General features: G+C 38.1%; 1 protein-coding gene across 4 annotated transcripts in view; it reads left to right on the top strand.

Moving 5' to 3' along the window:
• Nucleotides 1-21,793, top strand: part of Ddr (discoidin domain-containing receptor 2) — a 171,821-nt gene that overhangs the window by 117,795 nt on the left and 32,233 nt on the right. For all 4 annotated transcript variants that reach the window (XM_083084179.1, XM_083084180.1, XM_083084181.1 and 1 more), the window contains 5 exons: nt 10,570-10,717; nt 12,621-12,800; nt 17,014-17,153; nt 18,340-18,547; nt 20,645-20,800. In XM_083084179.1, the coding sequence (XP_082940305.1) occupies nt 10,570-10,717; nt 12,621-12,800; nt 17,014-17,153; nt 18,340-18,547; nt 20,645-20,800 (832 nt within the window). The remainder of the gene's footprint in view (nt 1-10,569; nt 10,718-12,620; nt 12,801-17,013; nt 17,154-18,339; nt 18,548-20,644; nt 20,801-21,793) is intronic.

Genomic DNA, 21,793 nt, shown 5'->3' with positions numbered 1-21,793 from the left:
CTTACGCTCATATGAAAAGATATGAGAAGCATGTAAGAAAAATACTAAAAGAAAATTATAGTGATGATAAATTCTTTTCGAATAATAATGTTAACTGCGAGAAATAATTGCACAATAATAATAATAATTATTATTAGTATTATTATATATAATAATATTATTATATATAATTATTATATATATTATATATATAGTATTATATATTATTATATATAATAATAATTATAATATATATTCCAATATTTTTCTAAGATTCACGCGAATTTTCGTGGTAAAAGGATTCATGAATCGTGCAGAAACGCCGAAGAAGCACTAAATCGATCAAACGGCATAACTGAAAACGGTAAATCGCTAGTTAACGCTATTCCATTGGACATCGAGTGCTGCTACAGCTATTATCCTGGCGAGCCATAAGCTACCATTGGTAAATGGAATTTTAATGGATGCACAATATAAAGCGAGTGCATTTATTCCGCTCACCGAAACGGTGCAGTAAGTCATAATCAATCGTATAACGAGCGCGGTTCATTTTTCAAATATTATCGGTAGATGCACGTGTCCTCTCCTCTCTCTGTGCATACTATTACATTTTTATTCTATTATGCGCGGAGAATGCACGCGCGCAAACCTATTAATAATAACGTGAGATCAATGAGATTCGTGAGAAAATGCATCGACGTATCACGTTTTCAGCAGCCTCGAATAAAAAAATTCGGTCTCTTCCTATCGGCGCTTCCTTTCCTTTATTTCTAGTTAATAGAATCGAAAATCTCATTTCCAACCTTGTGTGTTGATTTCCCGATTCGTGATTCTTTCATTCATGAACATTCTCTATTTGCTCTCCTTCAGTAATCATCTTCTTGAGTTCTCGCGCGCGCTTCATCATCCGACACTCCATTTTTCCGCGAACATTATTCAACGTCGCGACATGATATTACCGCGTATAAGTGTTAAAATTCACTCGCCCACGCGAATTTATCGCGCCCCGTCGCAAATTGCCGGTCGTAATAGAAAAAAGATTACTTAAAAAGCGCGGCGGGGATTTTTCAGTATTTACCCCGGCATCCGCAATATATTTCCTTCAAGAACTAATTTCGCTCGGGAGAGAGAGGCAACGGCTACACGAGAGACTTATTACCTAGCTACCTTACGGGGTCTCCCGATAAATAGAAAATCAAGAATCTCATCGGTAACGAACTTACTTCGATAGACTATCATAACTCACCCCCGGCTGGTACTCGTCGGAGGGTCGTCGTCTGGCCCCGCAGGAAAAGCTCCGTGACGCGGAAGTAATTTTCAACTCCGAGCCGTGTCCTATCGTGGACGGCGGGGGCCTCGTTATTCGACCCCGCTGTCATCAGAAGGGTTCTGATATTCGCCACGGTTACCTCTCTTTCTCTCTCTCTCTCTCTTTCTCTATGTCTATCTATCTATCTATATCTATCTATCTATCTATCTATCTCTCTCACCTAGACTCCCGCACATCGCGCACATATACAGTTCAACGTGCACACTTTTCGCTCCCCCTCCGGCTCGTACCAGACGTTCTTCCCATTTTCACGCAGATTTGCTCAAAGCGCGAGAGCAAGTCGGATGCGACGGCGTAGGAGAGACAGAACGCCCGGAAGGAAAGAGTACGGGAGAACACGAACGTTTACCCAGCCTCAATCTGGGCGGCATGTGATCTTTGTGCACATGCTCTCTCCTTTTGCTCCTTGCACTTTGAATACATAGGGGAAAGGTGGAGGAAGGGAAGAATGAACGACTGAGACTACGAATGAAGAAACGAGGACAGATGAACGCGAGAAGGGTTGAAAAGGAAAGGGAGAGAGAAAGAAAGAACGACTACGTTATCGCGCCGTTGTACGTGACCCCGAGCTCTCTGCAAGCATTTTTCCACGGGAGACGTGGTCGCCGTTCTTGCGTCTCGGACGAAACGAGCACCGAAAGAGGGTTTCCCAGTATCCGATCAAACACTTGCTCGTTTTGTTACAGCGCCGATGGGTCCGGGATAATGCGGAAACGTATGTGACAATTAGGATCGTCAACGTGTAGCGGAGGGACTCACATACGCTCTGCTCGGAAGAAAAGTGAATAATGGCGTATCGCACGATCGGAAGATACGTGTGACTCATTTTACCACTGTCGCACGATCTTGCGAAAATTTAAAAAATTAAAGCGCACCTCCAGATATCGCGTAATTAACCTAACCGTATTCGTACGATCGTGGAAATCGTATAACGCGATAAGCACGATGAATGCTACGGAAAGTCCGGGCATAAGGTAGTTGGATATTTTTGCCGGGCCAACGAACCGGTTACATTTTTACAGTGGAAAAAACGCGCGACGGTCACCGGCCGCGACGTTACTCCAATAACGAAACAAAAATATAGAACGTGTGTGCGTCGGAGGCGCGAGAGAGGGAGATTATGACTCGCTTCTTATGAGGTGCACGCGAATTAAGCCGGACAGGCCGGGCTCATCTAAATTCACGAAACGCCGGAGAGTAGCCGGATCCCGGGCTTGCTAGATGCAGCCTGATGGAAACGGAGCGGAATGTAGCCAGAGCCAGCCCAGCTAGCGCCTCTCCCTTTTACGTTCGGATGGCCGTTGTCGTGCCTGCGGCGGGACAATTGCCAACGGTGGACGTGTTTCATTAACGCCGACACACCGGCACGGACGGGGCTTTGTGAGGCACACCCACGGTAACTCGTATACGTCTTGCCTGTAATACGAGCAGTCCTCGTTCTCTGCGGCTCTTGAACATACCTACCTGTCGCGGCTGAGCTAAATGAATTTGTTTATTCTTTCACGTTAGAATTGTATGTTTTTTGTCGCGTTTTTCGTACTTTTTCGCATCATTTCACTTACTTTTTTACGAAAGTCATGTTAAGATTATATGTATCTCGATATAATTTTCGTAAAAATTAAGTCGGATAATACAAAAAAGCGACAAAAAATAATGTATAATCAATAAAGTCGAAAAAATGTCATTATATTTGTAAATCTTGATTAGCTTTAGGATCAATTGAGCTTGAAATTTTGCAATTTTTAGATTCTTTCTCGTAATATATACATTTAGAGGTAATGCATGGAGACAATATTAATTTTTTTCCGTCGTGGAAGCCGGCTATTTCGAAAACTAAATCTCGTGTGAGAAATTTCTGTGTTGTACACATTTCCTACTTATTTCTACACGAGAGGAATTACTTCTTTTTCCATTGTACCACGAATTACGCCACGCTCTGTATACTCGGTCCTTGCGGATTCCAGCAAATTGATGACGCATACGAGAAACAAGACTCAGTAGCTTCTCTCAACGATAATATTCCCAGAAATGCACTATGATAAATCTTATACATGAGAGTTATTACGGTAGCAGAATTCCACACGTTGTTATACGAAAATATGTCTCTATATTATATATAAAGCCCGGTAGCTTTTAAAAAACACATGCGCCTAAAATTATTAGAAGATTATGCTATTAGTAATAACTTTTACGATATCCTGAATTTTTATGATTACAAGCTTATGCAGTCATATTCCAAATAATAATTAGTTTAATAAGAGTCAATGAAAAATTTTTACAAAACGTGACAATACTTAAATAATCTGTCACATCTTCCGTGAATACATCATCCATCTTTGTGCAATTTCACAGCTAATTCCTCGAGGAATTTAAGAGGCGAGATACTTAAAAGCGAACTAAGGTGCAAACACCAAAAACATTTTTCCATTTCTCTTAGTCGGGCGTATTGGATGAGGGCACACGCTCCGACGTAATCGACAAGTACTCGCTACTGTTTGACTTGGTGACAGTTCGCTTAAGTCCACAAGTATCAACGGTAATTTCCATCGAAATTTCAATCTCGTTTATCCGCAAAGTAACTTCCCTGAACGACCGGTTCGTTGCAGTCGCTGCTAACTCTCCCTTCCTACCCGATCGTGTACGTCCTTCCGGCCCTTCTCGCCCCTTCTCGTCCATCGCACGGTCGGCCAAAGCGGCGGCATCACGACGTATCGAATTTTAATCAATCACCGATAGGGACAGCCAATTCCGGAGCCAATTAACATATTCATTCCACAGCACCCGGCACCTTTTTTTTCACTAATTTCAGCGAAATTCAAATTGCAATATGGCGAGCGCCATTACGAGTTATTCTTCGGCACCCGCGGTGATTACGTAGTGGTCATTAACGCGGGCGTTTGCGCGCGATAATATTGCTCAGATGTACGGTATTAAAAAAAAATGAAAGTAACAAGGAACACGGCTGAGAGCCGCTCTCATTATGTAGCCACTGGCTAAACCAAGTTGACGCAGCGAATTTTGATATCGCTGGGTTATTACGTTGAGATTTTTACAGAGAACAATGTCAGCGAAACAAGCCGAGCGGAGGTTTTGCAAACAATATGTTGCACTTAATAAATTTTAAGACGAAAGTTACATAACTCATGGCTGTGCGGTCACATAATCAGGTTTCGAGCTTTCGCCGGGTCATAGCGATTGGAAAAAGAAAACAAAGAGAAAGAAAAAACGATCGCGTAATTTATTATTTGATCTTTTACGTTTACGTTCGAAAATCCAAACTTCGGTAACTTTATCTAGAAACGAAAAATTCACATTGTCAGTAACGGTGATCCGTTCCTAGTCAGACAAGTCAAAAGGAAAAGCCAGTTCGATATCAAGTGAACCAGGACAGCTATTGTTCTATTTTTCCATTAGATTTACGGCACGTTTGAAAAATCAACTGCATTCCATGAAATGAAAGCAAATACTATTTGATAGTTTCAGTCCGATAAAGAATTAAGATAAACAACAAATTTATACATATCAAAATTACGCGTGCGTGTATATATATATTTTTTCTTTTTTTTAATGGAACAACCAGAAATAGTATCTTCTTTCAGTTATACATTTCTTTATTTTTCTCTTCATGGAAATTCAATAATCGATGGGAGCCGTAGATGGAAGATCGTCATAAAATTGTTCATAATCCGCGCAGGTATGACATAAATATGTGCAGATAAAATATCTTTACACTCATGCACGTTCTCATACTATGTGGACATATGCACGTTGGTTCTACCGGTATCGATGGATTATGGATTATCGTACGGTACGCGGACATCCTATTAGCGGATTACCGCATGAACCGGTGATTATTCTCGGCGATTATATTCCGCGCTTCTCTTCTTTTTTTTATGCCGTTGACCCCCTTTGTCCGTCCCTCGTTTTACTAGCCTCGTTAGAAATCCGGTCTCGATAGAAGAGCGCTTCAATCCAGGTCCGAGAGTACTCGGACTGGTGCACGAGAAAATAGGAGGGTTAAATTTCCTTCTCCTTATACTCTTCGGAGTTTGTTTACCCTGCTTTTATACATATCGAAGCATTCGCTTGTACGGGAGAGTCTACGAATAGTCTAATCAGCCTTCGTTTCTTCATGGATAGTTTATACATGATATTTCTCGAGGTTTCTTGAACGTCGATATAGACTATATCTATACAAATTTATTTATTTTACATTAATTTTACGTGATGTAATTTTATTAATGATCTTGTTCTTTTGCCAAATTATTATTTTTGCAATCAAGTCGGAATAATCTATTCTGAGGAAAGAGACATTTTGTTTATTAATTATTATTGAGCAAAGAAGAATTCCTTCTTTTTTACGAAAATTAAGGATGTTGCAATTAAATATTTCATCATTAGCAGAATATTATAGAATTTGACGTCAATCACAGACAAATTAAAATGGTGTAACAAATTGTAATAATTCTGCGATAAAATAAATAATGCACGAGATATCAGTACTAATGCGCAAAAAATTTAATTTATTAATAAGAATATACATTATCTACCTCATGATATAATTTAATCAAGATGCAAAAACAAAATCATCAAATTTTCCGGCAATTTGAAACGGATAAATTCTGCGGGATGCGCAGAAACGATAGTGGTATCTTCAACGAAGCGGTATAAGGCTTTAGTGAGAAATTAAAGGCATTAAAATGAAACAGTCTTCATTACGAGAATGCGGTAAGCTTGATTTCGGCCGCAAACAGATTAGAAGCGGTCTCTTTTCTACGAGGGCGCCCCTGGGAAGTAATTGTCTACACGCTGGGCGAGCGGAAATGGGACTCGCCGCGTAAGCTCGTTCCGCTTTTTCGCCTTTGTAAGACGATCCACCTGTCGAGTGAGCTACCTTCGACCTCTTGACCTCGGCTAATAAAAGCTCTATCAAGTTAACGTCTCAGTCGTTTTAATGTTAATTTTATATCAATTATCTGTAATATTAAGTCATGTTTCATTTAGATAAAGATTATCGTCACGATATTATTTTTCCAGATTATTTCAAGCAACGTAATCCTCGTTCCTGCTACTTTATAAGAACTGTTTACTTAATCGTTAAGAAAAACAATTGCAACGATTTAAAATGGTTATACAAGGCATGTTAGAGAAAACCGCAAGAGTAGATGCAACGGCTTCTCATTTACGTGGAGAATTATGGTTTTAAGAGATTGTTGGTCGCAAAGTTGTTACGTTTGCAATTGTTTTAAAGCACACGGCAGCGAATGCAGTCGCGCACATACATCGCGTTTAAAACGACGCAATCTTAAGCGATTTGAAGCGAACTGGCTATAAAAGCGCAAGTGTATAACGTAAACTTTCGCGTTGTCTTGTACTGAAATACGTTCGATCGACCCACTAACCTTCTCAGGTTCTCTCCTGAGGACTGTTTCTTTGCGCTTACACAGTGGAAAGAGATTTCAGGATAAGGTGCGAGCCTTTTTATTACCGAGGCAAAACGAGGTCGACCGTTTTGCGATATAAGCAACATCGACGACGTTAATCGCATGAATTTCAGAAAATATCCAAATGTCCGTTGATATTCGCGTCGCAATATCACGTGAATTTCGCGCTGGGATTTACCGAAATTAAAAAGTTACGCGTGGAATTTAATATACACGTACGTATAATTATGAAATTTTCGCCTAAAATCGCGTAAAATTTCCAGCAACATTGGCTGATATTTTTATCCAGATATCACTTTTTACGATCGTATATATATATTATGTATAAGTATTTTGAAGGTTTTAAAAAATAATTGTCGTAAAATTTTATCTTCGATTTCATTTAATAGTTAGCATATGTGAAAAGCATCATAACGTAGTTATTAAAAATGTATTTTGACATACGGTCAGCAATATTTACTCGCTAAAAACATGAAAATTATTTTTCACGATAAATTGTAAATAACGAAAACCAACGGTATAACTTTTAATCCGCTCAATATACACTTATACAATCTAAGACGCGTTTCAATTTATTAATCCAGAATTATTAAATTAATAATAGGATAATTAAATCAAGTTTCATATATAGAATTTCTAACCACGGACATATAATATTATCTATAGCACATATCACATTAGTTATCTATGCAAAATAGACATGTTATTAGGAACATTGTTAAGATCTCGTAAGTTTTATAATTATAGGATTGTTCTTAGTTTTATGACGAATTATGAATTCAGGAGGATTCCACTTACCTTCTAGACATCAATTTTATGTGTCGGTGGGGCGATATCGTAGGACCCCGTTGGCGGTCCTTATATATAGGTGTATTAATTATTCCTATCGCGTAGACCCCGGTCTGGCTTGTATTCCAGCACGTTGCAGTTGCAGTTGTAATGCATCCGCGGTCGGTCGTTTCGAGACGGCCGATATAGCTCTACTCTGTCGCTGTGGCCCGGTGCAAGGGGCACGTTCCATTTGCGTGCAGTTTACAACTTCATGAGCCGTTTATAGCTGGAATGGACCTTCTGCATCTTTTACAGTTAATTGACACTAATTGTTGGTTATACAATGACATGTAAGATTTTTGCTTGAACAGATTGTTGACAAGTTTCGTCTTGTCCCCTGATCGATCATTTCAAATTCATCTTGCTTCGCTCGCTTTTATACTCTTACTACAAAACTGTGTTTTTACTCGTCAGAATAAAAGATAAAAAGTCTATCAACCGTCTATCACAATGGAATAGAGTATCGAAATATTCCGCTCGCTTGTTGTATTCGCGAAATTCCAAAACGCTCTTCCAACCGTATCGTTCTCAGTTTCAACCACCTGGACATCAGATACTGCGCTTTATACGATTAACGCGAAATAACAGATTCCTGATTAGAAATTCTAATCGCGGCACCATCAGTAACACAAATCAAAGCAAAGGGCAATGTTCGCTGATGTCCAGCTCGGACCATGGTCCGTTTCTGTGTATAGAGCATATTAGCGTTTGTGTCATATCTACTCTCCGTTAGTGCGGTGTTTAGACCGCACTTGGTTTTCGGTGCAGAGGGGGAGGGAGGGAGGGAGAGAGTAGCCTGGTATCACGCGAATATTCATATTTCAACGCGAATTCACTGCTCTCCGGGATGACGACAGTCAGCGTGTTTGGACGATCCAACATGTCATGTATCACTCTCTATATGATTCCATAATTTGCGCGGTGATATAGATTACTTCGTTCTAACGTGAATAACAATTAGGCAACGTACTAGAGCAGGACACTGATTGCGAAGTATCAGTAAAGTGAAATTATTATTTAGCATATTATAATTATAATAATTATATTAATATTATTTCTCTCAGTCTCCGTAAAAAGTATTCACTAATCAATCATCTTTGATTATTATTTCGATAACAAATCAAGAAATATTTATCCCTTTAATAATATTATAAATAATATAATTAATAAATAATATAATAAATATAATAAATAATACATATAATAAATAAATACATTCACTGTTCATAACATAAGATATATACTTATATATCAAGATGTATCTCTTAAGAAGAGATTCTTATTAAAAACAACTTTATACAAAAATTACGTAAAATTAAAAGATAAGTGAAGCAAAAAGTGTTAAAATAAAAAATTAAATATAAGAATAATAGAGTTGATAAATAGTAGTCTTAAAATATTACAGCGTGTGAAAGAGCACATGAAATTGAATATAAATGATCGTTGCTTGAACTATCAAGCTCAATCTGTTCTCCGTATTTTGCAGGATACGATGGTGAATATGAAAACAGATATATCAACCTGTCCTGTCCAGATCAGTTCTTAGTTTTTAAAGAAGAAAGCTTTGCTGTAATCACATATTAATCTCTTTTTCTAACGCTGATAAAATGAAAGAGTTTAAATTTAAAACAAATATTAATGATAAATATTATATTCTATAAATATATTTTTAATTTATTTTTAACTTAATGTATTATTTAACAACAATGTTATTCGTTGGATATTATCAATGAGAATTAGAATGCCTAGGAACCTATAATTATAGATAAAACTCTCTACGATGCGAAATAATAGGGGATACGAGAATCGCTAACTCCAATCCAAATGTCCAGAATGCAAAATAGAACACACGATACAGGCTACTGAATTACATATAACGCCGCAGGCGCAAGCAGCGTAGATGCAATGTTATTATCTTTAACATGTCTATCAGCATACACGATAATGTACATGTACATTGAATTTAAAGTCTTCTTGTTTCTCAAACAACCCTATTGATTCTCTGCAAGTCTGATCTTTCTCGAATGCACATAGATATTGGCATTTCATTGTTAATCCCTTATGCAATGACGATAAACTACATCTACGACGTGATCCGTGATAGATGCGAATTCATATATCGGAGAAAGAAAGAAAGGGAGAGACAAAAAAGGGAAGAAAGTCTGTTTCAATCCAGATTTAGCTTGCTTGCATTTAAATTTAGAGAAAGTGCAAGGCGGATCATTATTTACTAATCGAATCCGGAAAATGACACGCTCCCGATCCACTAGATTCGTTCTTAGTGCTATAAATATGTTTCAATAATCGTTGGACAGTTTCCGTCCCTGATAGAATTTAACGCAATCATTGTATGTATTCTTCATGCGATGAAACAATCGTAACAGCCGATGAAAATTTTATAAAATTTGGGATAACCGAGAGACATTTTTACATTTTTTAAACCGTTAACATCATCAAATTTATTATGATATTTTAAAATTAAAAATTAATGCACATATAAATATATAAACTCTGAAAAAGAGAAAAACCCAAAATCAATATATTCGAAAATGTTATACATATAGTGCGCATAACAGTAGAATTTCAAACGTATTTTTTTTCAATACTGTCTTTTTGAAAATTGTATGGTATCAAAAAATTTGTGATACTGAATAATAAAAAATATGCAATCCAAAAAAAACAGGTTTTATATGGACACTATAAAATACGCGCTTGTTTTCCTGCTTTTTGACCAGAACAGAAATATCTGGATTTGACTAAAGTTAACTATTTCACCGTTTATTTCTATTGTGTGTATATGCTGACATAAAAGCCTCTCGTTTCATGAAAAATATATGTAACGATGGTACAAGTTGTTGAATTTAAATTATAACTTTCCTCTCAGTAACATGTTGTCATATTTCTTTATTGTAATAATTTCTCTGGCGATAATATTTCCCAGTATTTACACCGAATTAATAATTGTGTTCTCTTTGTGTGTTGCAGCTTTTGGTGGGCAATAACAACGTATATACGGAACAGGAACAGATTTTCGATCCACCTATAGTCGCAACAAAAATCCGCTTTATCCCTTATACTTCTCATGTGCGTATGATGTGTATGCGCGTGGAGCTTTATGGTTGTCCATGGACAGGTGAGTGAAATACATGAGTGTATATTTTTCTTTACACCTTTCACGTATTTATCTGTAAAGCATCTTTTTGCGAGCGGTGAAAGAATACAGTCAGATTGACATTTTAATATATAATGTATATGAATAAAATATTTTAGCTAAATAAATAAATTTAAAAAATTTTATTATTAATGTGTTTTACAAAATGGTGATATAATGCGTATAAAGAGATGTCTGAAGAAGATAAGAATATAATTTGATATTTTTTATTAAATTAGAAAGGCATATTATTCCGTTGCATCAAGAGTTATCGTGACTAATAAATTTTACACTACGCACGAATGGGGCTAATTATGTACGATTTCATCAGCAGCCACTGCCATTGTCATTGTCACGAAAACAAAGCTGGAAACAAGCGGTACAAGTCTCTGTGGAATTGCTTGCGTGTTATCATACATTTTACATTTTAACTACATAGTCTTTCCTGGAATTTTTTGATGAAAGACCGCAGCCAGTGTGCAAACTCGACGGCAACTTAAATTTATATCTTAATTTTTTGTGATTGTGTAAAATTAAAAGCATGGCGTAACATTTATTTCATACTAGTGTTCGATGGACACAACTTTATATTGTGAATCTTTCCTGTTCACGAAATCTCTAGATTTATCCAATGGATAATAAGATTTAAAGCGGATAATAAGAAACATTTAATATTAAACATTATTGTAATATAAAGATTTAAATACGAAGGTGTAACAAGACGCATACATTGAATCACGTTAACAATTAATTAATATTTTGTCGATTAAAGAGAGATTTTAGATTTGAGCTTTGTGAATCGTCGACGTTTGTCGACTGTGTGACGAGACGCCGATGTAACGTGTCAGTCTCTCGAATCTGCGATTAACTTAGATTTACGATCACTGTCGGCCGTGAGCCACAGCTGCGTCTACATTAATCCAACGTCGACGAACTACGCGGCATCCGCTAACTGTGCCATCTGCATAGCCCTGATCAGCGTTATATCGTTTAAACGCGCAATTACAGGGACTGCCAATAATATTGATTTGCAAAATAAATTATGACTTACGAATGGCATTAGTAAACGTTGGGATCATTAACGAGCAAGGACGCGTAAGCATGCACGTGGCAAAGGGAAGAGGTATAGGGAAGCGAAAAGATATGGGGAGAATTACGCGTTCTACGATTATTGTAATGAAATATTTGTCACATTCCAGATGGCAAGATTTTATCGTTATTGTCGTCATTAAATATTACATTATTTGTAGGCTGATTGATATGAAATAACGACCGAATCGACTCTGTCGCGCGGTATAATCAAAACCAACTTTTTTTTTCATTCAATCATTTCAAGTAAATATTGCAGAACGTGAGAGAGCCATGTTTCTCCGCGCGTATTTCACAGTGAAATCTGCGAAAACAATTTATCGCCATCAAACGAAAAATAGTTGATTTGATATGAACGGAATGGCAGGACATTTTCCTTTCCAAGTACCGAACCGTGTAACTTATTCGGCTTATTGACGCCTGACAGTCTAGAAGCACATTTGTTTCTGACGTTCGTTTCGTCGAAGTCGCTTTCGCGCGATTTTTAACGAAAGTGTCGCGCAGCAAGAGAGAGAGAGAATCGACGTCGGGGATCTTGACGAATTTCGCATCAAAGCACGCTCGAGACTTTGCGTTGCAACGTCTTAGATCGATACCTCATAGCATCGAGATTAAAAATATTGACTCTCGTTACCTTCTTCCGACGACGTGTGCTTTAGCCTGTGACCGTCCGCAATCTAATCACGTACTGTCGGGAGGAAAACGCTTATGGCGACCACGTAGCAACTTGATGATGCATAGTTCATAGGAGCTTATGTATTCTTTATATTCGGCTTCTTCTTGTTCTCTTCCGCAGAGGGTCTCGTCTCGTATTCCATGCCTCAAGGAATCAAGAGGGGCACCGAGGTTGACCTCTCCGACAGGACGTACGACGGCCGCGAGGAAGGAGGTTACCTCTCCGGGGGACTTGGTCAACTCGTCGACGGGCAAAAGGGTCCCGACAACTTCAGATTGGACGTCAGCGGCAACGGAAAAGGTATAAGGAAGGCACGGGTGCTTCGTGCTGGAATGAGATTAGCGCCGGCGCTAGATCGTGTCTAGATTAGCGTGATAGAGCCGTCTTGGCGAGCTACCCTACCCGCCAACCGTCTAGTCTTCTTATTCCATCGGTATCTCACGCTATCTTACTCGTTAACTTCTTTCTTCGAACTAAGTAGTGATCCGAAAGCCTGCAACTCTTGTTACATTTTGTCTAACGCGAGCCTTCACCAACGATTACGCTCTTGTTTTAAGGCATCCTTTACACCCTTATCAATGTTGAGAGAGTAGTGTAATAAGCGCACGCAAAGTCCGTATTTTGTATAACATCGAAACGCTACACCAGCGTTTTTGTATGTTTGCGATGTTATTTACGAAATGCATTCTCTCCCTCGTAGTGTAGCACATATAATTTGAAATATGTGAACGTGACGAAAATTCTGTTAAAATATCTCGGATAGCTTCCGCGTTAGAACAAACACATCCGCTTGGTTATTTAATGAATTTTCAATCTACGCGTTTCATTCGCTTGATTTCGTGCATCAAAAGCATATGTTTCTTTGTCGATACGTTCTCTTCGACAAACGGTTACCTTCCGAAATGTGTTTGCCCGATACATTTAATCAAATCGGAAGGCTTTTCTATTTAATAAAACAATGATTAATGCGCCCGACATCAACCGGAAGTAACGCATTGTTCGATGCTAATATACTGTCCCTCGGTCACCGACGGATCTTATTCACGAAGGCAAATGACCGTTGAAATTTAATTGAAAGGGATATGCTCATGTACGGAAATGGTTTTTCGATCGATTGATCAGGTAGAATATTCGCCGTTACCGACGCGAGATGCGTTCGTTCCCGAGGCATGTATGCCAGAATGAAAATGAAATTTTCCGTCGGTCGACTTCAGGTGTATATGTGTGTAGATGAGAAAGTCAGAGGAGGGTCAGTAGAATCCAGAAAAGCCGTGGGAGGACCAACGGAAGAGCCTGGGCTTCGAAGCCAAACGTGTTCCACAGCGCCCCTCGAATCTGTTCCAATTTACATTTATATTGAACCGCGAGCTAGGCTGCAACCAGTCGCCGCTGTTTACTCGATTTCTGGATACATTTGTGTCTTTCCATTTACGCCATGGGACTCTCCCGCATACACTCGGCATACTTCTGAGTCGCATATACTTCCACCTTCTTAAACTTTTAAACCCGACAAAACTGCGTACAACCTCTCTCGACTCTCCTTAAACCGGAGAACACCATCGTTCGGCATTCCTGCAATTCCGAAGACTTTCTCGCTTAGCGTCGATATTTGTGCAGTGCCTCTATTCGAGAGACATGCTTTTAACAATACTTTAGAAATGCTTCGCAAGAAATTGTACAAGTTGCGAAGTAAAAAAAGAATGACAGATGTGTGCGAAGTTATTTAAAATTTATAATCCATTATATTTTTTGGAATACATTTGCACAAATTTGCATCATTATCCGCGCGATAAACAATATTTATTTCATTCCACCAATTTTTTGCCATCACAATGAAAGCTTTTCAACGCTGTAAAAACTTTGCAAAATTTTATCATGTAATAACAACGCAGCATAGCTTTCTTACAATAAACTTTGCTTAATAAAATATCGATAAACGTTCATAGCGGTTGACAGCTTGACATGGTCATCCTGATTCTGGTTTACGAGCATTGTACGCTTGAAACTATATAGCTTGAAAATGCTTTAAAGGGGAAAATCATCAAGCGACCGAGATGTAGGTACGGGTATACCCATCTAGGGTGGTTATCTTACGATCCTCGTGAAGGTTCAGAATTGATGGTAGATAGCGACCGAAGGCGGCGACGACAGGAAACTGGAAACTATTTACTCGGGGGACGATATTAAGGGAGGAAGGGGGTTATATGAAAGCGGATAGGTCAGGGCGATATAACGCGCCATCGCGCGGACCCGGTATATTGTTGAAAACGGAAAGGACGATCCCCGCAGTGGTAGTTGTCGCACAGGAAGTCGCATGCGGACATACACAACGCAAACTGCGTGATTGAAATTCTCATAAGTTTTAATGTACTCTGAGATTTTTACGGCGTTATACACAGATATATTACACGACAAATCTGTGATTTTTTCAGACATTGTCGAAATACAAGAGCGATCAAACTCGAAATTGGGAGACTTCCGTTTTTCTTTTCTTCTTTTAGTCGTGCCCCGATTTTTTCAAGGATTTTATCGAGAAGTAGAGATAAAAAATATAAAAGATTTATAAAGAACTCGGATCTTTCTAAGGCACTGAAGCGTAAGATTTGTGTTAATATTTCGCGATATATAAAAAGATATCGAAGGAAAAGAGAAATATAAGTAAGATGGAAAGATATGCAGGATTTATAGTTACAAGGATGTATCGATATTTTTAACTTGCTCACGAAACATTGAAATTTATTAAAGGCCAGAGATTTTTAAGGAGTGTTAATCAGACTTGAGAATTAATAAATCTTGCAGCATTTTTAAGAAGCCAAATATTACAAATATTCAAGGGTCGAAAAATTCAATGATACACATTCTTTTTTCAATAACGTGAGTTTCAAATACTTGATTATCTTTTATTTTTCATTCTCTTGTTATTTATCAATTCTCCGGGAAATATGTGCGGCGCAGTAAATGATGAACAGTGGTAATCCGTGTTTGTGTAGACGTTGAAATGGGAAGGCATGGCAGGAACGACACAGTTAGAGATCCCGAAGCCAATGTTGAAGGTAACAGGAGCGTTTCTGAGAAGCGCATAACACGCCACGCCGGCCAAGCTTTAAGGTTATTGCAGTCCATTTTCAATCCGCATATTCCCGCGGGACACGTGTGTTTCCACATGTACTCATATAGCGGGATCTAATGGTGAGACTCGCGCAATAAGCTGCCGCTATAGCTCGAAACTCTTCCGTATCGCGCACCGCGCTTCTCACGTTGCTATATACCACGTGGAACATTTCCGGGAGAAATGAAGCGAGAGAGGAACAGAAAGCAGGAAAACAAACTCGAAACGTAATTAACGTTTCGAGGAAGTATACGAGTCCCATGCGAAAGCTCAACTTGCGTGAATCTGAAACGGGTAATTTAAATTCTATTACGTGTGCGAACACTTTTGCGTCAATTCTGATACAGTTATATAACAGAGAGTATTTTTAAATTTTGAGAAAAAAACACACCGCTGAGTCACACGCGCTTGCGAATTATTTAAGAAGAGTTATCGAGTTATCCTTATTATATAAGAAAAAAAAGTTATCTTTATTTTAAAAGGACGGTATAGAACAGGAAGTACTCCGGTTCCTCGAAGACTTTAAGTTATACGAAACTTCTTTTAATATTATCTCATTGAAAATCAGATTTTATTAGATCTTAGTGGAAAAATAAAATCTCTTTTCCTTCCGCTTTTATATAATCTATTTATCTTCAATTGAAATTTAAATACATTATCAGGTCATAGTTGCTAAAATATTCTTGCGTTCTTCGTTCTATTACATATTCTCATAGAGTGTCAAATATTTACACGTACATACGTTTACGATAGAACGTTATATGTTTGTTTCATGCATTTGTTTTCCGTTTACGCTATATCCAAATAAATTCTACGTCACGCACGACATTTTTCGCTATTCGCGTTACAGATTTTATTGTTTTGTTTATAAGAATGCGTGTGCATACTCATATAAATGGTCTATCACATCATACAATCGACAACGTAAATCCTCTTTTTAATTCAAACGCGCGGATCAGAATCTTTTTATGTGACCCATAAACTAGATAACAATTTTTATATGAAATATGTTTTACACGTGTTCATTAAATTGCACATTTAATCAATTATCATCATTCAAGAATAACGAAAATCTGACGTGCAGAAATAGCTTATATCTAAGCTAAAGCGAAATGTGGAAATTTGCTAGTGTACTTTCTTATATCCTTCAATTTAAAATGAATTTTTTATTTATGAAGTACCATCTCGATGAACTTTTTGTTAAATAAAAGTCGACTTCAAATTATTCGAAGACATCGCGTGCTCTTTCACCATTAATTCAGAAATATTAGGAAATTTTATTCGCTCAAGATTAACGGGGCGAATGCATTTCGTACAGCACTAGCCGACGGCGACACCCCATATCTTCTCAGCAGGACTCTTTAAAATGAACGATATTGTAACCGGATAATCCGTTTGTTCAAGGATATGAATGGGTCGGCTGGCGAAACGACACGCCCAATATGCTTGGACGTCCGGTGGAAATAACTTTCGAGTTCGACTACTCGAGGAACTTCACTGCCATACACCTACACATGAACAATTACTTCACCAAGGACGTGCAGGTATCGCCATTTGCGCCGTTACTGGTATTATTTCGAAAGTTACGAGCTCCGGGAACTACCGTAAATTTCACGATCACACATTTGGCGACGCCTCCGCGCTTTTAAGCGGTTTTAAAAACATTTCCCCGCGATTTACAGCAGGCGGTGATTCTTGCAACTCCACCGCCGCCTGCTTTCGGGCTTAATACTTTCAGTAGTACGGCAAAGTTTCAACGCCGAAGCTTCCGCCGAATTATTTCCATTCGCGCGGTTTATCTCTTTAAAATGTAGAACACAGTATTGCATATATTGGGTGTTAAAAAAGTCTGGACACGGTCGAATATCTCGATAAGGAAGAGTTTTATTAGAAAGTGTTTCAGACAAAAGTTGTATGGCTTTGAGGGGGACATAACATGATACCATTGGTTTGACCTTGAAGAGTTATTTGAAGGTCACATGAAGATCACCTTCAATTTCTTAAATGGAACCTACTCTTTCTCATTACATATTCTTGTAGCTTATCGCGAAAGCTTTCCAAGACACTATAATTAAGTTAGTTTTCATTAAGTACTTTCCGAGTTATGAGGCTTCAAATCGTTTCTTAATTTTACATAAACCGTAAAATATCTTGTAAAATATTCATTTTTCGATTATCTTACCTTAATACTTTTATGTACAAAATAATGAGAGGAATCAATTGGTGTAAAGAAAACACATAATTATTTTTAATTGTTAATTGCAAATTACATATTTTTTCTTCGAAACAACTCAATAAGTACCTGAGGGAAAAATATTTTATTATAGTGTTTTGGAAAACCCTCGAGATAAGCTACAAGAATATGTAATGAGAAAGAGTAGGTTCCATTTAAGAAATTGAAGATGACCTTCATGTGACCTTCAAATAACTCTTCAAGATCAAACCAATGGTACCATGTTATATCCCCCTCGAAGCCATACAACTTTTGCCTGAAACACTTTCTAGTAAAACTCTTCCTTATCGAGATATTCGACCGTGTCCAGACTTTTTTAACACCCAGTATAAGAATAATTTATATACCTAACACTCGCGTTCTTAGCATTCACGTTTGTCTCGATATTCCATTACACGCGACTGTTTCCATCTCGTTCGAGTGTCATCCAAATCGCTTCGTTACAGTCCTAAATAAGGTGCTTGTACGTACACGATTTCTTTCTGTTATTTTCGCAGGTTTTCTCGTACGCCAAGGTTTATCTCGGCACAGGTGGCAACCAATTTACTGGCGAACCGGTTCATTTTTCTTACATACCCGATCAGGTGCTCGAACAGGCGCGCGAAGTCACCATTAAGCTTCACTCGCGCGCTGGTCGCTTCCTAAAGCTGCAGCTCTACTTTGCGGCGCGGTGGATCATGCTCAGCGAAGTAATCTTCGAATCAGGTAAGAGAAAGATCGATCTACACCGCTCCGCGCGCTATTTTTCCCGCATGAATCGAGATTTATCTCCCGATGTTGCTCTCGATAACCCTCGCGTCGCGTCGAGATGGTCGAGAGTAATGGCGAAGTTAAGAGCCTTCGTTTGTGGCACATTCGCTTTTCCCTTCATCGATTGTCTTGCGTTCGTAGACTTTTAGTTAGACGGGAAACCAGCAAGAGGCGATCCAAAAATTGAAATCTAGAAATAGAACGATCTCAAAGTATATATTTTATCTCGGGCGCGCGCGTTTCCCGATTTCCTACTTTAAGCGACATATTTTCAACGAAGCGCAACGATACTATAAAATAGTGGAAATTGTTTCCAGGAGAGAAAATTTACTTCGACGACAATATAACTTTAAGAAACGCGCAGATATATATATGTATGACATGTAAGAATAAAATTATTTTATAAATTTAATTTAGACACACACATTGTGATATTGAATTTTTATAGGAATATAAGAAGTTGATATCAGAAAATAAATCGCTTAAAAAGAAGAAGAAACCTGGGGAATATCATAAAATTGAGACATCTATTCGATATACGGATATATTGTTACATACAGTTTTGTTACTTAAAATTGGAACACAACAATCTTACTCTCTTTCATCTTATTTTTTATCATTACTTCAAAGTTTCTAATGAAAAAGCAATATTTACATTTAATGTCGGAATTAATCAATATAACATGACGCCCTTAAAAAAGGTGTGTCAATTATTAAAAAATATCAAAGTTTATTGTTATTTTCTTTCCATGATATCAATTGGATTATTTCGTATTGATGAAAATCTATCATAGAATAAAGATTTTATTACGATGGTCAAATCCATACGTATCTTTCTTTTACACTACAATTTTTATAATAAAAAATTTTCAACGTAAATTTAAAAAACGCATTTTTTTACATAAAATACAATGTAGCTTAATAATTGCATTTCGTAGTATTGATGATAATCTCTCGAATTTGATAGAGAACAAGATAGTTGAGTCGGCGCGCTTTGACAATGGCAGCAACAAAACGTAACTGTTGGCAACTTACGCCAATGACTAGTTTATCCGACATCGATGTAACTGCATATCGATCATCGATATTTCTTTTAATCCGCCTCAAACGATCCGAGACGGAACTCGGCTGCCTGGTAATGTAAGCTTTCGAAAGTTTCGCATCGCTTCGTTGCGCCGGTTCAGTCGCGGGAGTGGATACGTCGTTAATCATTCGACGTACACTTTGTGCGTTCCCCGTCCTCGAGCGATAAGTTGGTTTGACCAGAGGCAACCAATGTTCCTCGTCACTTGTATACTACATAACTCGTATTCACGTCGTACAAACGCTTCATTGGGCCGCACGTCGTCGATAGAAAAAAAATATCATCCCTCTTCCGGCAATGGCATCGAGTTTTCCAGCCAGCGGGCAGGTCCGCGCGCGACATTTTCCGGCAAAAGCCTCGAGAGAGAGTGGCAATTTCGCCCCACCACGTTTAATTTTCCTTTTTATGAGTCGCGCGTACAAAACCCGCGTCTAACTGCTCGAAAATTGAAATATTTCCTGGTGTGTCCATTAGAGTCGATAAACTGCCGCGGCACTAATTTTCAGGTTGCCTAACGGGAAATTCCAGCTGCGTGTGACACGAATTAAATTCTGTTCGGCGATATTTGTTCGTTTTCGAACGATCGATATAACAGTAGAAAACTATCCCGAATACAAATGAAATTCTCCGTGTCCACGTCGTGTGGCCACAAAGGCCACATTTGTACAATCGGATGAAGTCGTCAAAGGATACGACATCGATGCAAAATTTAATTCGCGTGTCGCGCATTTCTGATTCCTAATCTGGCGATATCAAAATTCACTTTTATTTCGCCAATTGACTATTCAACGATTGACTTTATAACGTATACAGTTTACAATTGAGTTAGTCAGTCGGCTCGATTATTCCAACAATAATGCTTGTCATATGATGCATGTATACATATGTAGAAGGGAAATTTTTTGCCTCAAGTATTTATTATTGCTTGACAAGCGTGGATTTCATTAGCTATAATCCTGAATGCACAGTTATCTCCGAATGGAACAATACCGAGGACGAGGAGACGAAGAACAAGAGTGCCATTGTACTGGCGACCGGCAGCCCCTATCAGAATAACGAGGGTCCACTACAGAGGGACGAAGTGAAGGCTACTTTTAATAAGGAGGAGAGTAAAGATAACACCTGTAAGTCTACTGTTCGATCTTTCTATTGTTATTCCGGTAAGCTACGTTCATAATTTTCCGCGTAATTGACGTGCTTTTCTCCGAGCTTTTTCTCTTGTCATTTTTCAATGCAATGAGCTCGATATATCATAGAAGAGAATTGTGCGTCGGCAAAAAGTAACTATTATGCGATGACCACTAATGATCTATTAACATAAAAAGAGATATCTTTTTCATTAATTTAAGTATCTTTTTACAGTGCATGACTGTTTCTTGTAATTGTGCATAAAATGGTAATAATATTGCTTATAGAAATAGTTTGGCAATTGAATTAAAAAACTCCAGATTAAGCTGATGGAGATTTAGGCGATAGGAAAGAAAAATGCACAAATAAATTTGTATTTATTAAATCTTTTTTTTTAATTCCAAAGCCATATTATAATCAAACAATTCTAATCGAGACGTTAAATAATCTCGAATGCATTACACGCGATAGACAATTTGCATTTCCTCTTAGATTCGTGTCGAGGCATCAAAATTACGCGAAGTCAAAGAGGCAATAGCTTGCATCTCTAGAGAAATCTTCTTTCTGATACGCGACGTCGTTACACCAGAATTAATGGAAAAATGGCGACGGTGAGACCAGAAAGCTCCCTGAAATCGAAAGAACTGTGCGAAAAAGTACATCGAGCAGTCCCGTGGACGTTCTCAATTACCTGAAAAAGAAGCGTCATGGAAGAAAAAGAACGATCGCTCTCTTGTCCCTTAGCCTCGTCGAGTTTGTAACCAATAGAACGATACTTTTTTTATCCTCACAATGGCAAATAAAAGCCGCGCAATTAACCTGATTAATTCTTTAACTCTCTCCTTGTTTGATTGAAACATTGAGACGTAACATTGGGATTTCATTGAAAGCAATAGGATCCATTAACGAAACTTTTAATGCTAATTGATTACATTCAATATTCTCTAAGGCACTTGATGGTGAACTAATTTGCATCTCTTTCCGCTGAT

This window comes from Camponotus vicinus, unplaced genomic scaffold (genome assembly GCF_025532165.1).
Source record: "Camponotus vicinus isolate PSW18456_S1 unplaced genomic scaffold, iyCamVici1.0 SCAF_12, whole genome shotgun sequence".
NCBI lineage: Eukaryota > Metazoa > Arthropoda > Insecta > Hymenoptera > Formicidae > Camponotus > Camponotus vicinus.
This window is presented reverse-complemented; position numbering and strand designations above follow the sequence as displayed.